This window comes from Fistularia commersonii, chromosome 1 (genome assembly GCF_037954325.1).
Source record: "Fistularia commersonii isolate RoL2024-O1a breed Wild chromosome 1, RoL_Fcom_v1.0, whole genome shotgun sequence".
NCBI classification, from domain to species: domain Eukaryota; kingdom Metazoa; phylum Chordata; class Actinopteri; order Syngnathiformes; family Fistulariidae; genus Fistularia; species Fistularia commersonii.
Genome location: NC_141284.1, coordinates 1,404,474 through 1,429,094, shown reverse-complemented (window position 1 = coordinate 1,429,094; position 24,621 = coordinate 1,404,474). Strand labels below are relative to the sequence as shown.

At 46.3% G+C, this 24,621-nt stretch overlaps 1 protein-coding gene across 7 annotated transcripts; it reads left to right on the top strand.

Moving 5' to 3' along the window:
• Nucleotides 1–1,123: 1,123 nt before the first annotated feature.
• On the top strand, nt 1,124–24,621 carry LOC147237014 (phosphatidylinositol 4,5-bisphosphate 3-kinase catalytic subunit alpha isoform-like). Of its 7 annotated transcripts, XR_015109042.1 has the most exons (27): nt 1,124–1,470; nt 1,949–2,026; nt 8,926–9,022; nt 9,090–9,258; nt 9,338–9,464; nt 9,565–9,774; nt 10,116–10,210; nt 10,382–10,537; nt 10,645–10,890; nt 11,109–11,194; nt 11,541–11,646; nt 14,482–14,634; nt 15,347–15,481; nt 15,769–15,893; nt 15,974–16,055; nt 16,649–16,813; nt 16,908–17,011; nt 17,113–17,284; nt 17,380–17,486; nt 17,568–17,689; nt 18,757–18,835; nt 18,901–19,071; nt 19,178–19,295; nt 20,365–20,516; nt 21,237–21,399; nt 21,722–21,894; nt 22,382–24,621. XR_015109042.1 is itself a non-coding variant. In XM_086176511.1 (26 exons), exons 3-26 carry the CDS (start codon nt 8,967–8,969, stop codon nt 21,827–21,829), a joined length of 3,207 nt encoding a protein of 1,068 aa, XP_086032637.1. In that variant the 5' UTR covers nt 1,124–1,470; nt 1,949–2,026; nt 8,926–8,966; the 3' UTR covers nt 21,830–24,621. The 7 variants fall into 7 exon arrangements, 6 of the variants coding, with proteins under 6 accessions (XP_086032637.1, XP_086032768.1, XP_086033053.1 ...); XM_086176511.1 differs by having other exon boundaries at nt 21,722–24,621; XM_086176642.1 differs by having other exon boundaries at nt 1,914–2,026; nt 21,722–24,621.

The window sequence follows — 24,621 nt, the reverse complement described above, 5'->3', positions numbered from 1 at the left end:
CTAGAGGCTGTCTATATGAAATGCTGTCTGAAAATGAACATTTTGAAGAAGCTACTTTGCTCACAGAAGTTGTGAAACACTGACAGGATTTTTTTTTCATGTTTTCATCCAATATCTCCTGGTAAGAGATGGGCTGCAGCCTCTCCTAGCTGCACTGACGTCCAGGCAGGGGAGGCAGGAGAGGCCGTGCCTCACTTGCCAATCTTGGAAAGAAAATAAATATCAAATGAAAAAGATGCAATGTTATACTTATCAGTGATTTGCACTATCATGGTATTTTTCATTTAATCGCACCAGTTTTGGATAAATACTGAGAAGAGATGCGCGGTGAGGCTCTGGACTGTTGAGCCTCAATGACAGCTGACTGCCGGCATGCTCTGCACTAACGCCGCATCGCCGTCTCTCTCTGGATGTTGCTGTTAAAATGTTTCAACATTTTTGCTAAAACTAAGATAAACTAAATTTCCAATATTCAGTTTTTTTTTTTGTCAACAACTGTATGCGTGTTTTTTGTTTCATCATAAAATGACCGCCAAGAACCACCGGGTGAGGCACGCCGTTCCCCTGCCTCATGGTAGTCGTGCCTCACCAGCGAGAGGTGAGGTTCACCCAGGAGACATCCAACCATCACCTTCTCATCCCCACGTCTCCAGTGAACCTCCGGCATGTGTTTGGACTGTGGGAGGACACCAGGAGAACATGGAGACCCCACAGAAAGGTCCTCCAACCAGGGACCTCCTCACTGTGAGGAAGAAGGTTCGAGAAGAAGGTCAGAATAACTTCCCTCGAACTCTGATTCATGCAAAAATCTTTTTATTTTATTTGCTTCAGCATGGTGATAAAGCTTCATATTTCCTCCTTCACCCTGTCAGGACCTTTGGGGTGCAACCTAGTGCAGATACTGATGGGAAGGGAGGTTTCAAGAAAACGCACCTTTGTGTGTGTGTGTGTGTGTGTGTGTGTGTGTGTGTGTGTGTGTGTGTGTGTGTGTGTGTGTGTGTGTGTGTGTGTGTGTGTGTGTGTGTGTGGAGGAGTGAGTGGGAGGGGCCCAGCCACACACACACAAACACACACACACACACACACACACACACACACACACACACACACACACACTCAGCGTGGCTGCATTGTTGCAGCAAGACAACTTGGCCATCCTACTAGTAGCAGCTCACAGCATCCCCGTGTTTAGCTTCTCCCCCACTTCCACCGGACATGTAGGCCTGTTTTTTGTTTTTTTTAAGGAGGATACAAGTCTTAAAAGTCAGCACGGAGGAGGAGGGTCTGCAGAGAGCGAAACCCCGCTCCGTGCCGGTGCCCGGTGCGGGGGGGAGAGACGCCGCCGCCGCCGACCGGCCATCGGGAACCGGGAACCGGGGAGCTAGCTAACAGCCACTAGCCAGAAGGGAAGGGGAACCCCGAAAACATCACCTCCGGATTTTAGCGGGGGTTGACACCGACTGAAAACCGGTAGGCTGTTGTGCCCCCTCAACAATATAAACAATGAAAAAATAATGAAGACGAACCGCTTATTTTTAAACGTTTATTATTTTCCAACCTGAGTGACAGCCAGCATTAGCCTCTAGCTAGTGGACGAGTAAGCTAGCTCACAATTACAAATTGATGTCTATTAGCAACGCGTGTGTGTAACACCCCACCGGGATATAACTAGCCGTTTTTTTTTTTGTTTTTTTTTGCTTTTTATTAGGTTTCTGTTTTCGGTTACAGCAACTCCCCGGGGTGTTTTTTTTATCGCCGCCACCTCTTTATCTGTCAGTCCAACCTCTTCCATCCCCCTCCAAACACGTAAGCTAGCCCCGCTAGCCGGGGTGGATGAGCGTCTCCGCAGCTCGGAGTGAGATGTTGTTGTTGTTGTTGTAATTAATGTTGTTATTGTTGTTGTTGTGATGAAGTGATGGACCTCCTCTCCTCCCAACACATGTCTCAGTGGCAACGTGGAGATGGATTGAAGCATGGAGGGAGGAACCGTCCCATCAGCAACATAGGAGGAGGGCTGCTCTCAGAGGTAAGAATAACAACCCCCACTTCTTTTGTCTTTTCCTTGAAATTACCTTATCTTTTTCCATTTTTATTGTTTTCAAGGAACTTTTATTGTCATACCAGCACAACTTGCAGTTCGTGGTACAAACGTAGTCTGGTTTCAAGCCATAAAAAATAAATAGAAGAGCAAGCAATAAGAACAGAGCAAATGTAAACATCTAAACAAGAGTGGCAGTTTAGTAAAGCCTTAAATTAGCATTAAGTTTACATGTTACAGCACGGAGGTAGTTTGTATTTTCATTGCACCTGTGATCGTAAAATATTGCACCTTTCGCAGAGTGTCTTAGTGTCTGTGTTTTAATGCAAATTCCGAAACCACATTGTTGTCGCATAAACGCGTTGCGGCCGACCAGCTGTTCCCCAACCGCACATTTATTGAGCCGAAATTGAGCGTGATTTCTAATCGTCAAGAACCCGTCATTCCAGCACGAGCCGGGATGTGCAGTTGTGCAACTGGATTTCCAAGCCAGCTCGTGTCTGGGCCAAAGTTTCCCCGCTGCCCACATCCTGTGCTGTGAAGGGGGGGGAAGCTTCCTTTTTTGTCCCGAAGCGCTTCGCTGCATCCTGATCGGCGTCCCACAACAACTAAGTGGCTGTTACATTCAAACTCTGATTTTGTTTTGTGTTTTAAACAAGTTTAACACTCGTGGCGGCAGTGGTAAGCGCTTTTCCCTCGCAGCCAGATGATCCCTGGTTGGATTCCCACAGCTTCCGTGTTCTCCCCGTGTCTGCGTTGGATTCTTTCCACAATCCAAACACATGCAGGAGGTCAATTTGAGACCCTGAATTGCATGACAGTGAATTATTGTATGTCTATATGACATGGGAATTACACACTGAAAGGTATGAGGAACTGTTTTTTTTTTTTTTAATTTTTATTTAGTTTTTCTCTACATATTTTTTCTCTACATATGAGATGACATGATCATGACATGAAATAACAGAAATATTGGGGTGAGAAAAAAAAAGGGAGGGAGGTGAAAAAATTATTTAAAAAAAAAACAAAAAACAAAAACCCACTGCACATAGGTAATCTAAAAGGATATGATGCTTAAGTCCAAAATTGAGTGTAACCTTATTATATTAGTAAAGACATGGCAGGTGGACATTGTTTTGTAAAGATAGGCTTCTGATAATGTTATATGTAGAGGGATCCGGTTTTAACCACCTGATAGTTCTGGCTTTTAATGCTGCTGTTAGCAAGATGTTTAGGAGGTATTTTCCATCCTTTCTATCTACACCCAGACAGAATTGCTCCTAATAATGCAGTTGTAGGTGTTTGAATGTCCCGTTTGAAGACCGCTTTGAGGCCGTCAAAAACCTCCTTCCCAAAATAAACTTAGTTTGGGGGCAAAACCAAAATATATGCGTGCGGTCGGCAATATCTTTACCACAATCACTCCATTATTTCTGGTGTTCTGGAAAACCTAATGATTACTTTCCTCTTGAATTCCTTCCGGGAGTTTGCCGAAGTTCCATCGATGACGCACAAATGTTTGTCTCCATGGCGCGAACGAGAGAGCGAAAGGTCGTATGTCTCGACGTGACGACTTATGAGTGAATGAATGGTCGTACGTGTCAATATGAGGCAGGAACAAGCGAGGGAATGGTGTGCGGCTCTGTGTTTGGTCCAGGGTGAAGCCGCCTCCCCCCTCCGCGACCTTGAATAGCGGATAAGCCGTTCCGATAATGAATAAATGAATGAATGAAAGTACTTAACACCGCCAAGAATTCCCCTCTGATAACCTGTTCTTACACTCGCGTCTCAAACCGGATAGATTTCCTTCAGCGGAACATCAAAAGTGAGTGTATTAGAGTTGTAAAACTCCTGTGGCCTTTTTATTGCCTGCGGTGACAACACACACACACACACACACACACACACACACCCTGAATTGCTTTTCCGTTCCTGAGTGTGTCATCTTGGCAAAGTGCGGAGCTCCATAAAAGCACCGAGAGCTCTGACAGGTGTTTATGGACCTACCAGGTGTTTTCAGGGCTGGTAGTTATCAGCCAGCGTTGGAGGTCAATAGCCAATAGTCACTTGTAGTAAAACTGTCGTGCCGTATTTATGCAAGAGCAAATAGGTGAAAGGACGGTTTTAAAAAAGTGTGTTTTCTTCAGAACCCTTTCAGCAGAAAGAGTAGAAAGATACAGTTTTCATGCAAGTTGCCTTCGATGGCGGTCGATTCGAGAGCGAGAGAGAGAAAGGAAAGAAAGTTTTCACACAGTCGTCGCCGTCATGTGTTCCTCTGGAAATGCCTGTCCCATTTGTAACGGAGTGTGATCCCAGAGAGGACTCTCTCATTTGTTCCGCTCCCGCTGCACTTTCATTTAGAAACAACCGTCATTGACTTAGTCGTTGTTTTTGACCCGTGAGTAATATCTGGATGACGACCACGCGCCCCCGGGTCTCCAAACCGACGCGTCAATTCCCGTCAGGAGCTCCCGTGGGTCGGGACGTCGTCCGCCGGCGCGGCTGGTGTGTTTCCACAGAGGAGTTGTCGGTTTAGTCGGCCCGCTGGAGATCCGGCCTGGTCAGAGATGTGGTGGCGGCAAACGGAGAAGCCCCAGATGTTGAGTTTTTCAGGTCTTTTCCTCACTATCGTTTCCTTCCCTGTAGGAGCCATCAAGAAACCGATTTTGTTACTTTAAACTGTCATTCGCTCTGTATTGCTGATTCTTTTTGACTTTATCAGTTAGACCAAATATGATGAGAGCGTGAATGGTTCCACGTCTATATGACATTTGAATGAGTGGGTGAATAGTATGTCTATGTATGTGAGGGATAATGGTATGTCTTTATGTATGAATGAGAGGGTGAATGGCATGTCTATATGATAAGTGAATGAAAGGGTGAATGCTATGTTTTTACATCTGAATGCAAGGGGGAATAGTATGTTTAGATACATGGATGAAAGGGGGAATGGTATGTATATATATGTGAATGAGAGGGTAAATGGTATGTCTTTATTAATGAATAAAAGGGGGAATGGTATGTTTATATGATATGTGAGCGTGAATGGTATGTATGTATATATGAATGAAAGGGTGAATGATATCTTTATATACATGAATGAGAGGATGATTGGTATGTATGTGATGTGTGAATGAAAGGGTGAATGGTATGTTTATATACATGAATGAAAGGGTGAATGGTATGTATGTGATGTGTGAATGAGAGGATGATTGGTATGTCTTTATTAATGAATAAAAGGGGGAATGGTATGTTTATATGTGAATGAGTGGGTGAATGGTATGTTTATATATATATGGATGAAAGGGTGAATGGTATGTATATATATATATATATATATATATATATATATATATATATATGTGAATGAGTGGGTAAATGGTATGTCTATATGATATGTGAATGTGAGCGTGAATGGTATGTCTATTTGTGAATGAGAGAGTGAATGATATGTTTATATTTGTGAATGAGAGGGTGAATGGTATGTCTATGAAAGTGAGGATGAATGGTATGTGTATATATATGAATGAAAGGGTGAATGGTATGTCTTAATATGTGAATGAGAGGGTGAATGGTATGTCTATGAAAGTGAGGATGAATGGTATGTGTATATATATGAATGAAAGGGTGAATGGTATGTCTTAATATGTGAATGAGAGGGTGAATTGTATGTCTGTCTATATACGTGGCTCTGTTATCAATCCAAGTTGAGCCCAATGATAGCTGGGTTAGCCTTTAGCATCCCCATGCAGGTATAGATAATGAATGAATGAATGAACGAACGAACGAAGGAGCTAATGACTCATACACTGGAGCCTCTTCTCCTCCTTCTTCTTCCTCTTCCTCTTCTTCTTCTTTGGGCTTTTCCCTTCAGGGTCTCCACAGTGAATCCACCTTCTCCATCTAACCCTATTCTCTGGATCCTCCTCTCTCACACCAACTACTTTCATATCCTCTTTCAACACATCCATAATCTGATGAATTAGAGCAAAGCCAAGATTCATGGTTGTGAGTGAAAGGCTCCCCTCGGCTCCACCATTTCAGATCCGAGACTTGTTTACGGTCTGAAGCCTGAGCCCTGATCTTCCAAATATCCCATCGCTGTGTCACAATCTTCAGTTGAGTCACGGCGTTGTTTTGTTTCTCGGGAGTACGAGACCCTGAGCGACCGGGCCTCTCCCAGGACGGCGCTGTTTTCCCATAATCCATGACGCACGGTGGAGCGAGCAGGTGTCGGACGACGTAATGGACGACTCGATAGTCCTGCTCGATTTTTTTTTTTTTTTTTTCTTTCCTTTTTATGAGGGGGGTGGACAGCAGGAGAAATGAAAATCACCAGACGTGAATGGTTTATTGGTGACCATATTGGACTGAAAAAAAACAAAAAACCCAGATGGTGTTGGTGCAGCATCGACTATATTTGGAGGATTCGGGACTTTGGGTGTCCTGGCGTTGTTTGGACGGACATTGGACGTCAAACGTGTCGGCCGCAGGTCGAATCCAGCCAGGAAGTGTTGTTGCGTAAGTAAACATGACCGCAAACAACTTGAGGACAGCTTCGCTCAAAATATATGCCGTTTGTTTCTTGAAATCCGTCCAAGGAAGGATGTCTGTCCTAAGAAGCGAACGTTCAGACGTCGTTAAGCATCTTCTGGTCCGTCTAAATATGACCGAGCTCTGTGATATTTCATCTTATCTCAACCAGATAACGGGGCTGAGCTTCACGCCAAGCTTAATTAACTCCTTTATTTAATCGAGGAATACAATCTGGATGAGGCGGTTGGGTTATAATGAAGTCACGGAAAGCAGCATGCGGTACTTTTAGTCCATTTAAAATGGAATAATAATGAAAGGAGAATTCTTAAAGGAAAACGCCTGCCGTTTCTCTCCATGAAATTGAATTTTTTATTGACAAATATTTAGAGGTCCGTCCCGGTCTTGGCCTCGGGTGAAACATGAACTTCCTCCTTCATCGATTGATTCATTATCCGTACGCTCGTCCTACACCCAGCATCTTCTTGTCGTGGCAACGGCACTTGAATCTATTTGTAATATTTCACCCCTCGTCCCAGAGCAGTCTTCGGCTCTAATGACCCGTGGGGAGTTTCTGAATATAACCCCACCTTTGTTTAGCTTTACCTTTTCACATTCCAGTCCAGTTAATCGCATTAAGTTGTGTCCCGACGAACGACATCCCCTCAGCAGAACAACCCCTCTTACACATAGTTTCTGCACATCAACACCTCATTTACAAAACCAGCCACCATAACCTGGACCCGCCCAAAAACCTGGCACTTATATTCGCAAACTCCCTGTAGGTCTTTAGCATTGAAGAAGCTTGAAGCATCTTCAAGTGAAGAAATTGTCAAGACAAGGAGATTTCGACAAGAAGTCTTCATAACCTTGACCCAAGTCCAGTTGTCGCGACAAGATTTTTTATTTGTCGTTATGTTTTCATTCATTCATTCATTCATTGGGGGGTTGAGTCTATCTCCTCTGTCATTGGACGAGAGTTGGGGTTCACCCTGGATCAAAGGGGGCCACATATAAAGACGTACAACCATTTCAAGGTCTCCATTGAACCTTCTACATGTGTTTGGACTGTGGGAGGACAGCGGAGAACCAGTGGAGAACATGGAGACTCCACACAGAAAGGTCCTCTTTGGCAATAAACACCAGGGACCTTCTGGCTGTGAGGGGGAAGCGCTAACCGCTGCGCTAAATTCCTTTACGAAGTTGAAAACTGCACGGTGACTCAGAGGTCTGCAACCGGTTAAGGCCCGTGGACCGACTCCAGGTCGGTCTGGTCTAAGTTGACATTTAAAACAGAGGACCAGAGGTTTTCCAAGAGTACAAAAATTCAACAGTCGAGGTCACGATCGCAAAAACCTTCCATCGGCCGTTTCATTCGAACGCACGACAACAAAAGGAAGTATCTCGGTTTTGTTCGGTGGGTTTTTATAGCCTCGCGGCGCGGATCGATCTCGTCCGTTTACGGAACAGTAAATGTAAGGCACCTGGTACGCTTAAATCTGTATCCTGGTCTTTGTCAGGAGATGGCGGGACCGTCACACGGCATCGAGCTCAATATCATGATATATCCAGTCACGGATCATTTGTGGTGATTTAAAAATGGATTTTACCGTAGTGAACGCCGTCCAAGCCCAGCTGTCGTAGCTTACCGTTATTCAGGAACGAATGAATCGGTGGCTCCTCTTTCAGAGTCTTCGATGGGCCGGATGGGAATTGATTTCGGTTTGGATCCGTTGAGACGGCGAAAGTGCAGTTTTCGCTTATTTCCTTTTTATACCCTGGATGGCGGGGGACTAATAAAAGACTGCCTTTTCTCGTATACGAAAGCGGAGTCAGATCCGAAGCCTCGTAATGAAGATCTCTGGCCGGATCCGATTTCGCCGCTCAGGTATCAGACACTTAACCTGGCCGAAGTCCGAAAGCTTAGACAAAGACTTTGGCTCCTTGTATTTTTTTCCTGTCAGTGTTTAAAGCCACTTACTGTGGAGTGAACGGAGAAGATTTTTGAAGTAGCTTAATAAAAGACCTTGAAATTACAGGACAAGAGACGCTCCGTGTACTTTCCGTAAAACGAATCCCGCCGATAATAACGCCGTTCAGTTTTGACTCCTCGACCGCGCTTTGTGACAAAACCCCGGTATTTCCTTTCCCTCGGATGACCTTGTGTTCAAAACAGAAACGCCCCGAGAACGTCAAGAGCTACCTCGAAAAATATCTGGGATTAATTAGCGAAGCGGCTCGCGAAGGAAATCAAATCGCCGATTTCACCGAGGTTCGTCCCTCCGTTGAGAAGGAAACGAAATTTCACGGGGGGCTTCGGTTTTTGCACGAAAAATGACGTTGTCGCCTTCCAGGTTGCTGATCTGCGCGACTGAGCCGGGAGACCGAGGTGAAGATGCCTCCCAGGCCGTCCTCCGGGGAGCTATGGGGCATCCACCTGATGCCGCCCAGGTCTGAGACAACCACAAATGTATTCTCCATGTGGTTAAGACGGAACTGAAAATCAAGCCGTCCGCAGGATCCTGGTGGATTGCCTGCTGCCCAACGGGATGATTCTGACGCTGGAGTGTCTCCGGGAGGCCACGCTCATCACCATCAAGCACGAGCTGTTCAAGGAGGCCAGAAAATACCCCCTCCACCACCTCCTGCAGGAGGAGACGTCTTATATCTTTGTCAGCGTCACGCAGGTAAAACCACCGTCAGCAGGATCGGTCATTTGAAAAAGAGCGTTGAAACGCCGCCGTCCCGTCCTTCCTCCGCCTCCAGGAAGCCGAGCGTGAGGAGTTCTACGACGAGACCCGGCGGCTGTGCGACCTCAGGCTCTTCCAGCCCTTCCTCAAGGTCATCGAACCGGTCGGCAACAGGGAGGAGAAGATCCTAAACAGAGAAATCGGTCAGAAGCTCTTCGTTTTCGGGGGAACGACGTCCTGTGTCCCGTGTTTAGCTTCGGTGGTCAGCTTTGCCGACGCGCCTCCCCCTCTGTGCCGTGTCAGGGTTCGCCATCGGTATGCCGGTGTGCGAGTTCGACCTGGTGAAGGACCCCGAGGTTCAGGACTTCCGGAGGAACATCCTGAACGTTTGTAAAGACTCTGTGGAGCTTCGAGATGCCAGTGGGCCCCACAGCAGAGCCTTGTATGTTTACCCGCCCAACGTCGAATCCACACAGGAACTGCCTAAACACATCTACAGCAAACTGGACAAAGGTTCCCGTCTACAGCTTCTATCTTCAATGTGGGGCTGCTCGCCGTCTCGAAACGGGGATCGTTTTTTACAATCCCTCTAGATCTTACTGAGCTCCGACCACACGTTTTGTGAAGACGAGCTAAAATAAAGACGCCGAAGTTTAGCGTCAGTCAGCTCTTTGGGACGGATTGAACTCAGTCACCTGACAGGAAATCCTTAAATTGCCGATAAAACCGACAAGATCCACTCAATCGATTCGGCAGCCTCCTTGAATAATTAAACACCGGCTACTTTTTTTTTCTAGATCGCTTCTCGAGCGACGAAAGATTCAACAAGTCTCACTTCTCCGTTTCCTGTCCAGGTCAGATTATCGTCGTCATCTGGGTGATCGTTTCTCCGAACAACGACAAACAAAAGTATACGTTGAAGATCAACCACGACTGTGTGCCTGAACAGGTACGCAGACTTTTTTTGTGGGAGATGCTGGAATTTTCCGTCTTCAGCCCCGCACGCGCCAATATACGTAATATACGTTAGCGACGGCTAACATCGGCGACTCCAAAAAGCTCACACAGGAAGTTAGCCGTCGCTAACGTTAGCCCTTCGCTGGTGTTTTTGTCCCTCCAGGTGATCGCGGAGGCCATCCGCAAGAAGACGCGCAGCATGCTGCTCTCTCCCGAGCAGCTCAAGATGTGCGTGCAGGAATACCAGGGTAAATACATCCTCAAAGTCTGCGGCTGTGACGAGTATCTGCTGGAAAAATACCCCATCAGCCAGTATAAAGTAAGCGCAGCGGATTTACGGCATTTTTTTTGACAAATTTAGACCTTTAAAATAGGTTGCTTCCGCATTGTTAGAGCTGTAATTGCTGTGATCCGGATGTATTACAGTATATCCGTAGTTGCATCATGCTGGGCAGGATGCCGAACCTGATGCTAATGGCTAAGGACAGCCTGTACACCCAGTTGCCTACGGATAACTTTGTCATGCCGTCATACTCTCGCCGCATCTCCACGGCGACGTCCTACATGAACGGCGAGGCGGCCGCCAAGACGCTGTGGACCATCAATGGAACTCTACGGATACGAATTCTCTGCGCCACTTATGTCAACGTCAACATACGGGACATCGATAAGGTGGGGACGTGCTAACGTACTAGCGTCAGATACCCCGGACATATAGTAGGAAACACTGCTGAACAACGGAACTACGACAGGATCTCTGTTTTTCCCCAATAAAAATACAAGACGTCCTCGATTTAAAACGAGATCGTAATTATTTTAGGAGCGGTGTCCCCTCTTTTTGCTATCAAACTTATGTCAAAAACAATCGGGATTTGTTTGTATCCTTGCAGATTTATGTGAGAACAGGTATTTACCACGGGGGTGAACAGATGTGCGACAACGTGAACACGCAGAGGGTGCCGTGCTCCAACCCCAGGTACACCACCGTCGAACGTTCCCTCTGTCTCACTTTCACGCCGCTTTCACTAATAACTCCTCAGACAGTCGCCTCCGCAAATGTATTGTAAGCAGCCTTAAGTCGCCGAAGGGCAACTTCACGGTTTATTGCCACAAGTAACTCTAAACTGCGGCATCACGTTGCCGGTACACTAACACCTTATCCACTCTTACACCTCTCCAAATGTAAAAGAGAAACTGTGGAAAGTATCTATAACTTAAGAGGACGATCCCGTATCCGCTCTTTGACATCGTGGCTTTACCTTAACGCGAATCATCTCTGTTCAGAAGGATCACAAAGCACGACTCCTGCATTTTCTCCACAGGTGGAACGAGTGGTTGACCTACGACATGTACATCCCGGACATCCCTCGCGCCGCCAGGCTTTGCCTCTCCATCTGCTCCGTCAAGGGCAGGAAGGGAGCCAAAGAGGTACGATAGCAGAAGTCTTGCCGACACGCAAAAACAATGGGAGGTTTCGCCGCGCTTTCAAAAAACATTATCGGACGGTGAATTAAAAATCTTTTCAAACAAATCCACACAAGAAGCAGTGAAGAGAAATGAATGCAGTGGTCCCTCGCTTTTCCAAACCTCCCCGCGAAAAGTGAATTTCCGCCCCTCAACTCTTTTCGAACCTCCTTGCTTATGTGCTTTGCTCGCGTTTTTTTTCTTCAGAAACATCGTTATAGGCGGTTGCTTCCTCTGTTTTTTTTTTTTTTTTTGGTTGACCGTCCATCAGGTTGCAGAAGTCGAGCGATCGAATCGTATCGTCGTCCCGATCTCGCGACATATTTTGCAGGGACTTTGCGCCGTTTGTCATCGTCGCCGGTTATCGAAGCATGAGATCGGTCTCTTCGATTTCTTCTTCTTCTTGTCGCTTCTCTTTCTCTTCTTCCATCACCATCTCGGCGAGGTCCTCGTCCGTCCGTTAAGCCATGGATGTCGTCAGAAATCATGTCGGGGAAGCCATCTCCTCCAACAACGCATGCCGGCAAAGGAGATCTCATATTTTATTTATTTTGTAAAAATCAATTTCATCGTACTGTTTTTTTCTTCTTAGGCTAGAATACAGCGATCCCTCGCTATAACAAGATTTACTTTTCACGGTTTCGCTACTTCCCGGATTTGCATGGTGCATTGTGTTCTGCGTTCTGATTGGCTAAAAAGTCACTCCGCTTCTTCTCTACCTGTGCGTCAATAACGTCGCAGTTTAATACGTACACGTACGTAAAACAGCTTGACGAATTTACATGACGTACGTGCTAATTCTCTTGCAGTTTCTCTAAAACCCATAATGTTGACAAAACGCTCTGGAGCGACAAAAGGAAGATGCTATCTATGGCAGATAAAGTTAAACTTCTGGACATGCTAAGGGAAGCTAAAAGCTATGCGGCTGTAGGTCGGCATTAAGGAATGAACAAATCTTCCGTTCGTTCCATAAAGAAGGAAGAAAAAAAACACAAGGACGACAGCAGCGATGTATAATACAGTATTTAATCGTATGATAATTGTAAAAAAAAAAAATAAAGGTTTCTACTTCACGTATTTTGCCTATCACGGGTTCTTTTTGGAACGTAACCCCCGCGAAAAACAAGGGTTTACTGTACTGCAAAAAAAAAAAAAAATCCACAAAGTAGCGAGGGTCCACTGTATAACCAGTTAAGGAATATGTTTATATTTTTCCAAAATGGGCTCATTTATGGAAAAATAGGTGACACTTGAGTTCCATGAAAGCTTTGTTTCTTCTTTAAGACTGCCGGCCGGGCCTTGGGCTGTGTGTACGTCAGCCTGTCTGGGGAAATGTGCTGGAGGTGAACGGGAGCCGCAGTATCACCTTTGGTTCTATTTAATTGCTAATAAGCAGCAGGTTCTCGGCTGGCGAAAAAAAAAAAAGGCATTAACGGAAACTCAATCGGCTGCAGGGACTTTTCCGTTCATGCATGATGAGGCAAAATTACATGGTTAGCTCACATTCAGTGTAATAAAAAAAAAATAGATATTAATTTGCACCCTTTGTGCATTAAGATGAGAAATTCAATTCGAAATGGTATCCGTGTGAGGAGCCGGTGGCAGACCGATGGAGTGCGTGGACGGGCTTTGACACTTTTCAGACACCCGTGCTCATTGATTTTTCTTATCTCCCTGATGACGCGGCGGGAGGAGACGTGTGTGTGTGTGTGTGTGTGTGTGTGCGTCGAGTGTATCGATGAATCCCAGACATGGATCTTGTAACAGACACCAGGGGTTACTCCTCTCCCCTGCAGTCAGGTGAGAGGATGCTCTTTCATGCCTCATCTGAATTAAAGATAAACGCCCACCGGACAGCAGCTTTCCGTTCCAGCGCTTTCCTATAAATAGGTGCATTTTGACCCGGCCTCCCGGTGAAACTCCCCCGCCTGGCGTCGTGTCGATGTCTGTGACTCAGTTTCATCAAGGCCTCGCCGTGAACGCTCGCTCTGAATGTCTGTCGGGCCCCGAGGAGGCTCTCGCCGAATCCGACCGCGGCGACGCTATTATAAAACACGGCTGTTTTCTTTAAAGTCTTTATTTCCTTAAAAGTACTTATTTTAAATAACCGTAAACAAATTAATATGTCCCCTTTTTCTCACTCTCGTATTTGTATCATGAATTTTTTTTTTCGGATTCCAAGGATAAAATTAGCTCAAATAGCGCTTAAAAATATAAGTATATAAATAAAAGTATATAAAGTAATCTGTATCTCAATAAAATGCATCTTAAGTGCCTTTTAATCACTTTGGACAGGTGATCCACACTTATTAGAATATGCATTTTAAATGGCTTCGTCCATGAAAGGGCTAGAAAATTCAAATTTGCGTTCACCTCTGAAAAGCAGAATGCAATCCTGTGTACATTAATTTCAATAAAAAACAATAAAGATACGATGAAGGGTAAACAATGCAATTAAAATATGGGAAGTCTTTCTTTTTTTATTTATACTGGACACAAGTGTGATTCATTATTTCTATTATTGATTTTAGAATTCAACAATATGCATGTGTTGACATTATGTGAAGGTTGCATAACGTCATAAATATGTCCAAATATTGTTTTTTGAAATATACTCCAGACACAAGTGTGCCATTATCATTATTACGATCATATCATCATTATCTTTTATTGTTAATAGTGATAATAATGTTTTCATTATTTCTAAAAGCACGATTCAATCCTGTGTATGTGTTGACGAATTATGGTGTATTTCTAATAAAAATCTTCTTGTATCGTCCCCGTCTGCGCCGCCTGCAGGAACACTGTCCCCTGGCTTGGGGGAATGTCAACCTGTTCGACTACACGCACACGCTGGTGGCCAACAAGATGGCTCTCAACCTCTGGCCCGTCCCTCATGGCCTCGAGGACCTCCTCAACCCCATCGGAGTCACGGGATCGAACCCCAACAAGGTACGAAAGTGTCGCGCTAAGCTATATTTATATGCTGTACTAGAAGAACATGGAGGTGTTTGGGAAGGAGAGCGACGAGGCGACGTGCGCTGACGGAGCGAGGTCGGCGGATGCCGAGGCGCGTCGTGCCAAGAGGTCGCCGACGTTCTGCAGAGTCGGTGGCTACGGACCTCCAAAGTTCACGTGGCCTTCAAAAAAAGCTGAAGAACAGTGCGCAGATAGCGGCGGTGTAAAGAACACCGACGCTGGACTCTAGACGAGACTAGATCCGATGGACCGGTCTGGCTTTGGCGGCATACCGAGACATTTTGTCCGATTCCGTGCTCCCGACCTTGCAGGAACAGCTTGCAGCAGGACCTCTCCTTTCACAACATGACTGTGCACCAGTGCACAAAGCGAGATCCATGGAGACACGGATGACGGAGTCATCAGAGTGGTCAGAACTTCTAATAAACACACTCTAGAACCTTGTGGACAGCCTTCCCAGAAGAACTGAAGCTGTTCTACCTGCAAAGGGTGGATCCAAGTCAAGTCAACATCCCAGTCATGAGATAGATAGTAGGACCTTATCTGCATAAGCAGATGTTTGAGGAGCTGGTTGAAGCCACGCCATCTGCTGGGAATCACATTCAAGGGATTCCGACTGCCGACGTGTTTGATTTCCACTCAACTTCACCTCGAGCGCTTTACTTCCTCTTTTTTTGTCCGTCAGGAAACTCCGTGCCTGGAGCTGGAGTTCGACCACTTCAGTAGTCCGGTCAAGTACCCGGACATGAACGCCATCGAGGACCACGCCAACTGGACCATCTCGAGAGAACTGGGGTTCAACTACAACCTCTCCGGGCAGGTAAGGACTATTTACAAGCCAGGTGTTCCCACGAATCCTTCGGGTTTCGTGTCAGAAGAAAAGCGATGCTTGCATGAGAGAAGCCGAAAGCCATGGCTAACAGGAATTAGCATGTTTTTGTTTTTTTTTTTTGTTCAAGCGGCCTCCAATAAAAGGGATTAAATCTACAATAAACAAAAACAAACAAAACTATATCCAGCGCAAAAGAAGGGAGTGCGTCCTTTAATTCGCCAGGAGGGGGAAATAAAATGGTACGGTCCGTTTTCTTTTGTTTGTCGGCGTTCCAGAGCAATCGCGTGGCCCGAGATCACGCCTTGACGGAAAGCGACACCGAGCAGCTCCGACAGCTCAGCAACAGAGACCCCTTGTCTGAAATCACAGAGCAGGAGAAAGACTTCCTCTGGAGGCACAGGTGGCGTCCCGGCTCCCCCCGTCACCGTCCGCTTTCGCTCTATCGCCGCAGAACGTTTCATTTTCTGATCTCTTCCTCAGGCACTACTGCATGAAAATTCCCGAGATCCTTCCCAAGATCCTCCTCGCCGTCAAATGGAACTCCAGAGATGAAGTAGCACAGGTATGACGCGCTCTTCTAGCACGACAGCACGGCGATACCGTGACTAACACGTTGAATTCAGTCCGCGACCGAGCCTGTAACTCAATTTGCTCATGAACTGAAATGCTATTAAGGCATCCTATTACTGGATACACCCTTAATGCTAAAATGTGTTGCTAAATGTAATGCTACACTTTATGGCTAAACTCCATTTATGGACTAAAACCATCAAACCGCCTTCGACCGGCTTTGAACGAATCTTTCGACACCTCATCCGCCGACTTTTCCTCCGTCTCGTCGTCTCGCTCGTGTATTTTCATGAAAAAAACGCCACTTCGTGGACAGCACGCGGGTGTCAAACGCTCATCCCGCGCGCTTCTAACCCCAAATCTGGCTTCGTATCACAAATGAAACACAAATGAATGCACCCGGAAGTCAAGATTCCACCTTATCTTGTATTTCAAGCCTTGCGAGGTTGAAACTCGCTGCTGTACAAGGTGCGCGATAACCATCGCGACGTACCTTCCGTCGTGCAGATGTGTCGATCCAACCGATCATTTATACGCACTATTCTTGGCGGGTGCTTGGTGACGTTGCGGATCGTTCCCCCCCAGATGTACTGCCTGCTCAAGGAGTGGCCGTCCATCCGCCCCGAGCAGGCCATGGAGCTGCTGGACTGCAACTATCCGGACCCCATGGTCCGACACTTTGCGGTTCGGTGCCTGGATAAATACCTGACGGACGACAAGCTGTCCCAGTACCTCATCCAACTCGTGCAGGTGCGTCTCTCTCGGAGCCTCCCAGCCTCCCATAACCGGACGCTTGTTATAACCGCATATTGAAAAGGCGGAAATGTTACTTTCTGACGTCCAGGTGTTGAAATATGAGCAGTATCTGGACAATCCCCTGGCCCGGTTCCTCCTGAAAAAGGCCCTGACCAATCAGAGAATAGGGCACTTCTTCTTCTGGCATCTCAAGTGAGCCACGTTTCAGATCCGCCTGCGCAGCAAATATAACCTTTTTATCAACAACAGCTTTTAAGTTGTTTAAAAACAAACCTCCTTTCCTCCCCAACCAGGTCAGAAATGCACAACAAAACTGTGAGCCAGAGGTTCGGGCTGCTTCTGGAGGCCTACTGCAGGGCCTGTGGCATGTACCTCAAACATCTGAGCCGGCAGGTGGAGGCCATGGAGAAGCTCATCAACCTCACGGACATTCTGAAGCAGGAGAAGAAGGATGAGACGCAGAAGGTAAAGGAGGAAGCGGGTTTGTCCCGTTTGCCGGAAATGTGTGTGTTTGCGTGACGTTGCGGCTCTGCCTTCCCCGCGCCTCTGGATCCCTGGAGGTCCAGATGCGGTTCCTCGTGGACCAGATGAAGAGACCGGACTACATGGACGCCCTGCAGAACTTCACGTCTCCTCTCAACCCGGCTCACCAGCTGGGAAACCTGAGGTGAGGGAGCGCGTGGATCGGAGAAGAGCCGAGCGAGACCGACCGGCGGACCATAATAATCTGAAAACGATGTGTGCGCAGGTTAGACGAATGCAGGATCATGTCGTCGGCCAAGAGGCCGTTATGGCTCAACTGGGAAAATCCTGACATCATGTCTGAGCTGCTCTTTCAGAACAATGAGATCATCTTTAAAAACGGAGATGGTAACGCTCACATGAAAATCCACCCGCCGCCTCCGAGACCTGACCTTCCTGCATGCGCTGGAAACTTCTCCAGGCTGCGGCTCGGTCCAGCCTGCAGAGGAGATCCTGAGACCGACGGTTAAATATTTATCCCGTAAAGAAAAACAAACTGAATTTTCTTCATTTGTTTTTTTTTTTTCCATTATTACATTACATTACATTACATTTGGCAGACGCTTTTATCCAAAGCGACTTACAATAGAGGACGTGAGGACTGCAAATAACACTTGCAAATACAAGATACGCAGGAAATATACAGAACAGTAAGATTGGGTTAGTGAGTTTTTTTGTTTTTTTTGACAAAGACGTACACAAACTTACACATACACACATTATTCCCTCGCTATGGTAAAAATATCACCTAAAAATAAACGATAACAGAAAAGGCTGAATAAGTAAAATAAGTGAGGGATATAATGACATGGTCCAGCATATCTGACCCAAATGATAAGACCTCATGTTCCCGGCAGAGAGCTGCGTTCCTCTAATACAAACCTACTAGCAGCACCTTCTGCTCGCTCGAAGCGATCTCAGGCCAAACTGTTCTCAGTTCTACTACCTCAGTGGTGGAACAAACTTCCGGAAGCAACAAGACGAGCGTCATCTCTCTCAACCTTCAAGAAACAGGTAAAAACTGTTCTCTTTCAGGACTTTTTACTGCGCTGATGCCCCAGATCAGGTTAGGCAGCAAGTTAGGCTATGCAGTGTGTGTGTGTGTACGTTTGTGTATGTCTTTGTCAAAAAAAAAAAACAAAACTCACTAACCCAAGCTTACTGTTCTGTATATTTCCTGTGCATCTTGTATTTGCAAGTGTATTTGCAGTCCTTATGTCCTCTATTGTAAGTCGCGTTGGATAAAAGCGTCTGCAAAATGCAATGTAATGTAATGTAATGTAATGTAATGTAATGACATCCCAAAACCACCAGGACTGATAATTGATTCGCTTTTCTTTAGTTACAATCACTTACGTGAACGAGATATTTGTTTATCCCAGACGGACGGATCTGGCTCTCCCCTTGTGTTGTAGATCTGCGTCAGGACATGCTGACTCTGCAGATTATCAAAATAATGGAGAACATTTGGCAGAATCAAGGACTGGACTTAAGGTAAAACACACACACACACACACACTTCCCAACGCAGATGGCATATTCCCGCCTCCCCTCCGCAGGATGCTGCCCTACGGCTGCCTGTCTCTGGGGGACTGCGTGGGCCTCATCGAGGTGGTCCGCAGCTCGCACACCATCATGCAGATCCAGTGCAAAGGCGGCTTGAAAGGAGCTCTGCAGTTCAACTCCAACACGCTGCACCAGTGGCTCAAAGACAAGAACAAGGGCGAGATGTGAGGCTTCCCTCTCCTTGTATCTGCAGAACGTAGGAGGGTCTTCTCTCAGGGGTGGTCCAGATACCCGGTCTGTGTTTCAGCTCTGGTGGGTTTTATCTCCCAGGTACGATATGGCTGTGGATCTGTTTACCAGGTCCTGCGCCGGCTACTGTGTAGCCACGTTTATTCTTGGGATCGGAGACCGGCACAACAGCAACATCATGGTCAAAGACGACGGACAGGTGAGCCGAGGAGCCGACCGGACGCCGGAGATCTGGTTAGCGCTTCCACGCAGAAAGGTTGGGTCTGCATGGGGTTCTCCAGATTCCTCACACAGATGTGTGAATGCTTTTCTGCTTCTTTTTTTCCTTTGGGCTTTTCCCTTCAGAGGACCTTCAACCTCCTCCATCTAACCCTACTCTCTGGAGCCTCCTCTCTCACACCAACTAACTTCATATCTCACGACGTCCATCAATCTTCTCTTTGGTCTTCCTCCAGACCTCCAATTCCAGCATCCGTCTACCAATATATTCACAATCCCTCCTCTGTCCATGACCTAACCGTCTCTGACCTTCTCTCCAAAACATCTACCATGATGGACTCATTCCTGATCCTCTCCATCCTGGTCGCTCCCAAAGAGAACCTCAACATCTTCATCTCTGCCACCTCCAGCTCTGCCTCCTGTCTTTTGGTCATTGTCACTGTTTGTAAACCATCTCACCACCGTCTCCTGCACCTTTCCTTTCATTCTGGCTGATAGTCTTCTATCTCTTCGTACCCCTGACACTTTTCTCCAACCATTCCAACCTGCTTGAACCCGTTTCTTTACCTCTTCCCCACACTCTCTGTTGCACTGGACTGTTGACCCTATGTACGTGAAATCCTCCACCTTCTTGATCTCCACTCCCTGTAGCCTCACCGTTCTACCCGGGTTCCTCTCATTCACGCACATACACTTTCATTCCTCTCCTTTCCAGAGCGTACCTCCACCTCGCCAAGCGTTCCTCCACCTCTTCCCTACTCTCACTGCTGATCACAATGTAATCTGAAAACCTCATGGTCCATGGAGATTCCTGTCTAACCTCATCTGTCAGCCTGTCCATCACCATTGCAAACAAGAAGGGGCTCAGACCTGATCTCTGATGAAGCCCCACCTCCACCTTGAACTTCTGTTACCTCTACAGAACACCTCACCACTGTCTCACAGCGAGCATACATGTCCTGCACCAGTCTAACATAGTGAATGCTTGTATACCTCCATATTACTCCATGAGACTGACAGCCTGCTTTTTCCCTTTTGTTCTCCTCCAGCTATTTCACATAGATTTTGGCCACTTCCTCGATCACAAGAAGAAGAAATTTGGCTACAAGAGGGAGCGGGTGCCCTTTGTGCTGACGCAAGACTTCCTCATCGTCATCAGCAAGGGCTCCCAGGAGTGTGCCAAGACCAAAGAGTTTGAGAGGTGCGACCACATTCAGAGGACGGTGTCAGTGGACAGCAGCCTCTAGAGCTCTGAAGTATCATTTAAGTTGATATAATCAATGAAAAGTCTGCAGAAGAAGAGACGTTCCGTCAAGCAGCCGTCCCCAACCTTCTTTGTACCAGGGACCAGTTTTATGCATGAAAATGTTTCTGCGGACCAGTTAGAACACAGTATTTAATCTGAATACAACCATTACACTCTACATTAGGCAATTACAATAATTTTGCACTATAATTAATAAAAAGTAAATAAAGTTTTGAGGGTTTCATAGCTTCACTTGCTAGCTGTTCACTGCTAATAATGCATAGCGGGCACAGAGCTTGTGCATCACCTGTTTGCGATAAATTCCGCAAACAGGACGAGGACGAGATGCTTCTGCGGTCTCGTCGTTCGCTTATTTCCTCCCGAAAAAGCTCTCCGGTGACTTTTATTTCCGGATGGTATTTTTTCAAGGGCTAGCTTGTGAAACGGCACGACAGCAAGGCGAAGGGCGGAAACCGTTGTTTTTCAAAAATAAGACCCGGAAGGTCTAATGAAAAAAAAAAAAAAAACAATCATTTGGACCTCAAAAGAAATCTTCTCTTCGACTCATCCAGGCCGTAGAGCTGAGCGATTCAAATCACTGGATTTAGTTTAGTCAACCACGTCCAAGCTGTTGGAGAAGGTTTCTCACATTCCCCCTCCACCTTCCTCCTCAAGGTTCCAGGAAATGTGTTACAAAGCCTACCTGGCCATCCGGCAGCACGCCAACCTGTTCATCAACCTGTTCTCCATGATGCTGGGCTCGGGGATGCCGGAGCTGCAGTCCTTCGACGACATCGCCTACATCAGGAAAACGCTGGCGCTGGAGAAAACCGAACAGGTAAGACCGCGTTTTGGGGAGATCATGACGATGATGAGACGCACTTTAAGGATCCCGTGCTTGGGGAATTGTTTGGCGGCAGCAAGACATGCGAGGACAAGACGAGCTAAAAATAAAAAATAAAAGCGTAAAAGCACAATTATAAAAAAAAAAAAGCTCATATTTGGCGGTATACGAGAATAAAGAATGAGCAAGTAGTGCAGTCGCTGATTCGTGAGTTGTCGCACGGCCTGCTGGAGAAGCTGGTCGGGTCTGTGGAAATGTTAATTTTGCGATTTAAAAACAAAACTAAACGTGTGAATTGCCGCGCAACTTCACGCAGGAGGCGCTGGATTACTTCATGAAGCAGATGAACGACGCTCACCACGGAGGATGGACCACCAAGATGGACTGGATTTTCCACACCATCAGACAGCACGCACTGAACTGACCTGTTTGTCCTCCTCAGAAGACAAATCCACCACAACGGAGTCCTAAGTTCTTCCTCCGCAGCAGGTTTTTACCCTTCATTTCCGGATTATCTCCGCTTTGCGTGTTCTCCACGCCGCCGCCGCCACCGCTCCTCCCTCTTCTTCTTCTTCGTCCACGTCGTTTGTTTTGTTTTTGAATCCCCTCACAAACGAAAAAACAGCGGAGAAGCGTGAAGGTTTATTTGGCGCGAGTTGTAAACGTAGCCGCCGATGTGTTTTTCACGCTAAGAACACGAGGGCGAACTATCGGCGTTTGATCGGATTTGAGTGTAAAACGACATCGTTTTTCCCCCTCGGAGGACCTTCAGCTCCGTCGGTTTATCTTCAGGGTGATGACGCCTCTCCATCCACAAACGGCGGAATAATTAACGCGTTTATTACGACTTTTGAAATGTATTTATTATCTCGTTCCGTTCGGTTTCTACGCTGGCGAACGTCCCCATTCCACTCTAAAAACACCTTATCTGTGTAAATATTTTTCTATTTTGTTTTTTTTCCATTTGTGTTTCCAGTTTCTTCTCACCGTCGCTCGCTGGAATCTCCCGGGTCCGCTTATTTCTCAAATGCGAGGCGAAAACCGGTCAGAAGCCTTCGCGTTTCACCGCCGCCGGACCATCATTTTCCTAATCGACGGACAAAACAAACCCGTAATTCCCTTTCCTCCGTCCTCAAACCGTAGCTTCAGCGCATCTTCATTTCGGCGACGGGATATTCTAACGCCAGAATGTGACGAGTTTTAAATGTGCGCCTTTGCCGAAAGACACTAAACCCGTTGGCCTAAAAAAAAAACAACAAAAAAAACAATTGCACTTTCCCAATTTAACAGTTGATTGTATCAGAAAGCCAAAATAGTGGTTTGTTCTGTAATGACGCACGTCTGCGATGTCACAAAGTGCAACATTGATGGCTGGAATGTATTTAATTACTAACTTAGGCCTTACGTGCACTCATCTTTATTTTTCTTTATTCTTCATGCATCATATTACCTTCTTAAGGACGGATGCAGATTTTTTTTTGTCTAAAAGAATGTGTTTTTTTTTTTTTTTCCCCCCGCGGAGGCTCGTGCACTCCATCCATGTCAGCGGCCTAAAAACACCTGAAGTGTGTGTGATGTCCTCCAACCTGTGTGTGTGTGTGTGACCTTCTGCACGGGTTGCAGAGCTGTCATTGGCAGGACCCAATGACAATTCATCCTAGCGAGCGCACGCCGTGTTTGTGTCTTCATTTTTTATTTTATCGTCCTTTTTTTTTCCACTCTTGCGACAGCAAAGAGAAGGTTTTCCAGCATCTGTAAAGAAATCGGGGCGCGGAAAAAAAATTGTCAATGACATGAATCAACCGCACGTGTGTTTTGATGGAAAAGCAACTGTGTGAGTGTGTGTGTGTGTGTGTGTTGGCATCTGTTTAGTAGAGAGTATGTACATGTGGGTTTTTTTTTTGAGCATTCAACATTTGCATTATGTACTGTGTGTGTGTGTGTGTGTGTTACTGAGGCCTCAGTCCTGCGTTTCCCAGTGAACAACTACTGTACTAAATGAATGAATGAATGAGGACCAAGGTTGAGGCCGAGGTTTGACTGTGAATAATTTCTGTCACTACTAGTTGTAGATTTTTAACGCGTCGTGCAAAAAGGAAGCGGAGCGTCGGAGCCCGTTTCAGGGAACATCTCAGATCTCCCTTTTTCTTTTCATCCGATGAAACCGCGGAGACGAAAACAAACCAGACCCAGTGTAGCGCAGATGCCTTTCCGACACAGAAGTAGCACCCGAACAGCGACTCCTAGCTTCATTGTAATTCCGTCAAAAAAGTTCATTTCAATTCACGTCGTAGACCGAAGAGGTCGGTTGTGATGGCCGGTTTACCGCGATTAACTCCGACGGGAGGTTAAAGAGGCCTTACAGAGTTGTGGTGCGACGGACGTCAGGAATACAGAAACCACGAGTGTGAGATCTCCAGCCACCAATTATGAAAAACCATCTAGACTGAAGCGTTAGAAAACAGCAAAAAAAAAAGTAAAAACACATCTCTTTCTTTTTTTTAGTTTAGTTCAATTAAGATGTTTTGTCCTAACCCCACACTAATTCACTAAGTTACCATTTGCACTGACTCAACTGCGCCCCCTAGTGGCGGCTTTGCCACATTGCACCTTTGTTTACATCCCCCCCCAGGCCCTTGTCTCCACCTCCGCCTCCCTTTCCGTTTGTTTGTTTCCTCCTACGATGCATTTCATAGCCGCGTCGTTCCTCTTGTCGGGTTGTGTTTCTGCAAGCCCACCCCCCCTAAAAAAAAAAACAAAAAAAACTGCCGGATGAATGTGCGACGGCGTCCGAACTGTCCGAAACGTACTCTCGCGGTGATTTTATGCAGTATGTACATTTCAACAACACGCCAACCCCGCTGGCGAACACGTGAACCCGCTCTATGAATGTACGACAGGCTGATGAAACGTCTCCCGCATGGATGAAGATGGAAACGGTCCTTCTCAGACGCTCTTCTTTTGTACTTAAGTCTGCCAAGCAGCCATATTTATGAATTTATGCCTTATGTTTGCTCCCCGTAGGAAAGATTTTTAACACGTCCACCCTAGCGATAGCAATGTTTTTATTTATAAGGATGCACATTGTGGTTTTTTTTTGTTTTTTTTTTTTTTCGCCTTCTCGGTCACAGAGTAAAGGTTCGCGCTCGGAACGACCGACCGACTGGTCGTCCGAGTGTCCTGTGAAGATGTACAAATAAATTTGTTAAACATTCA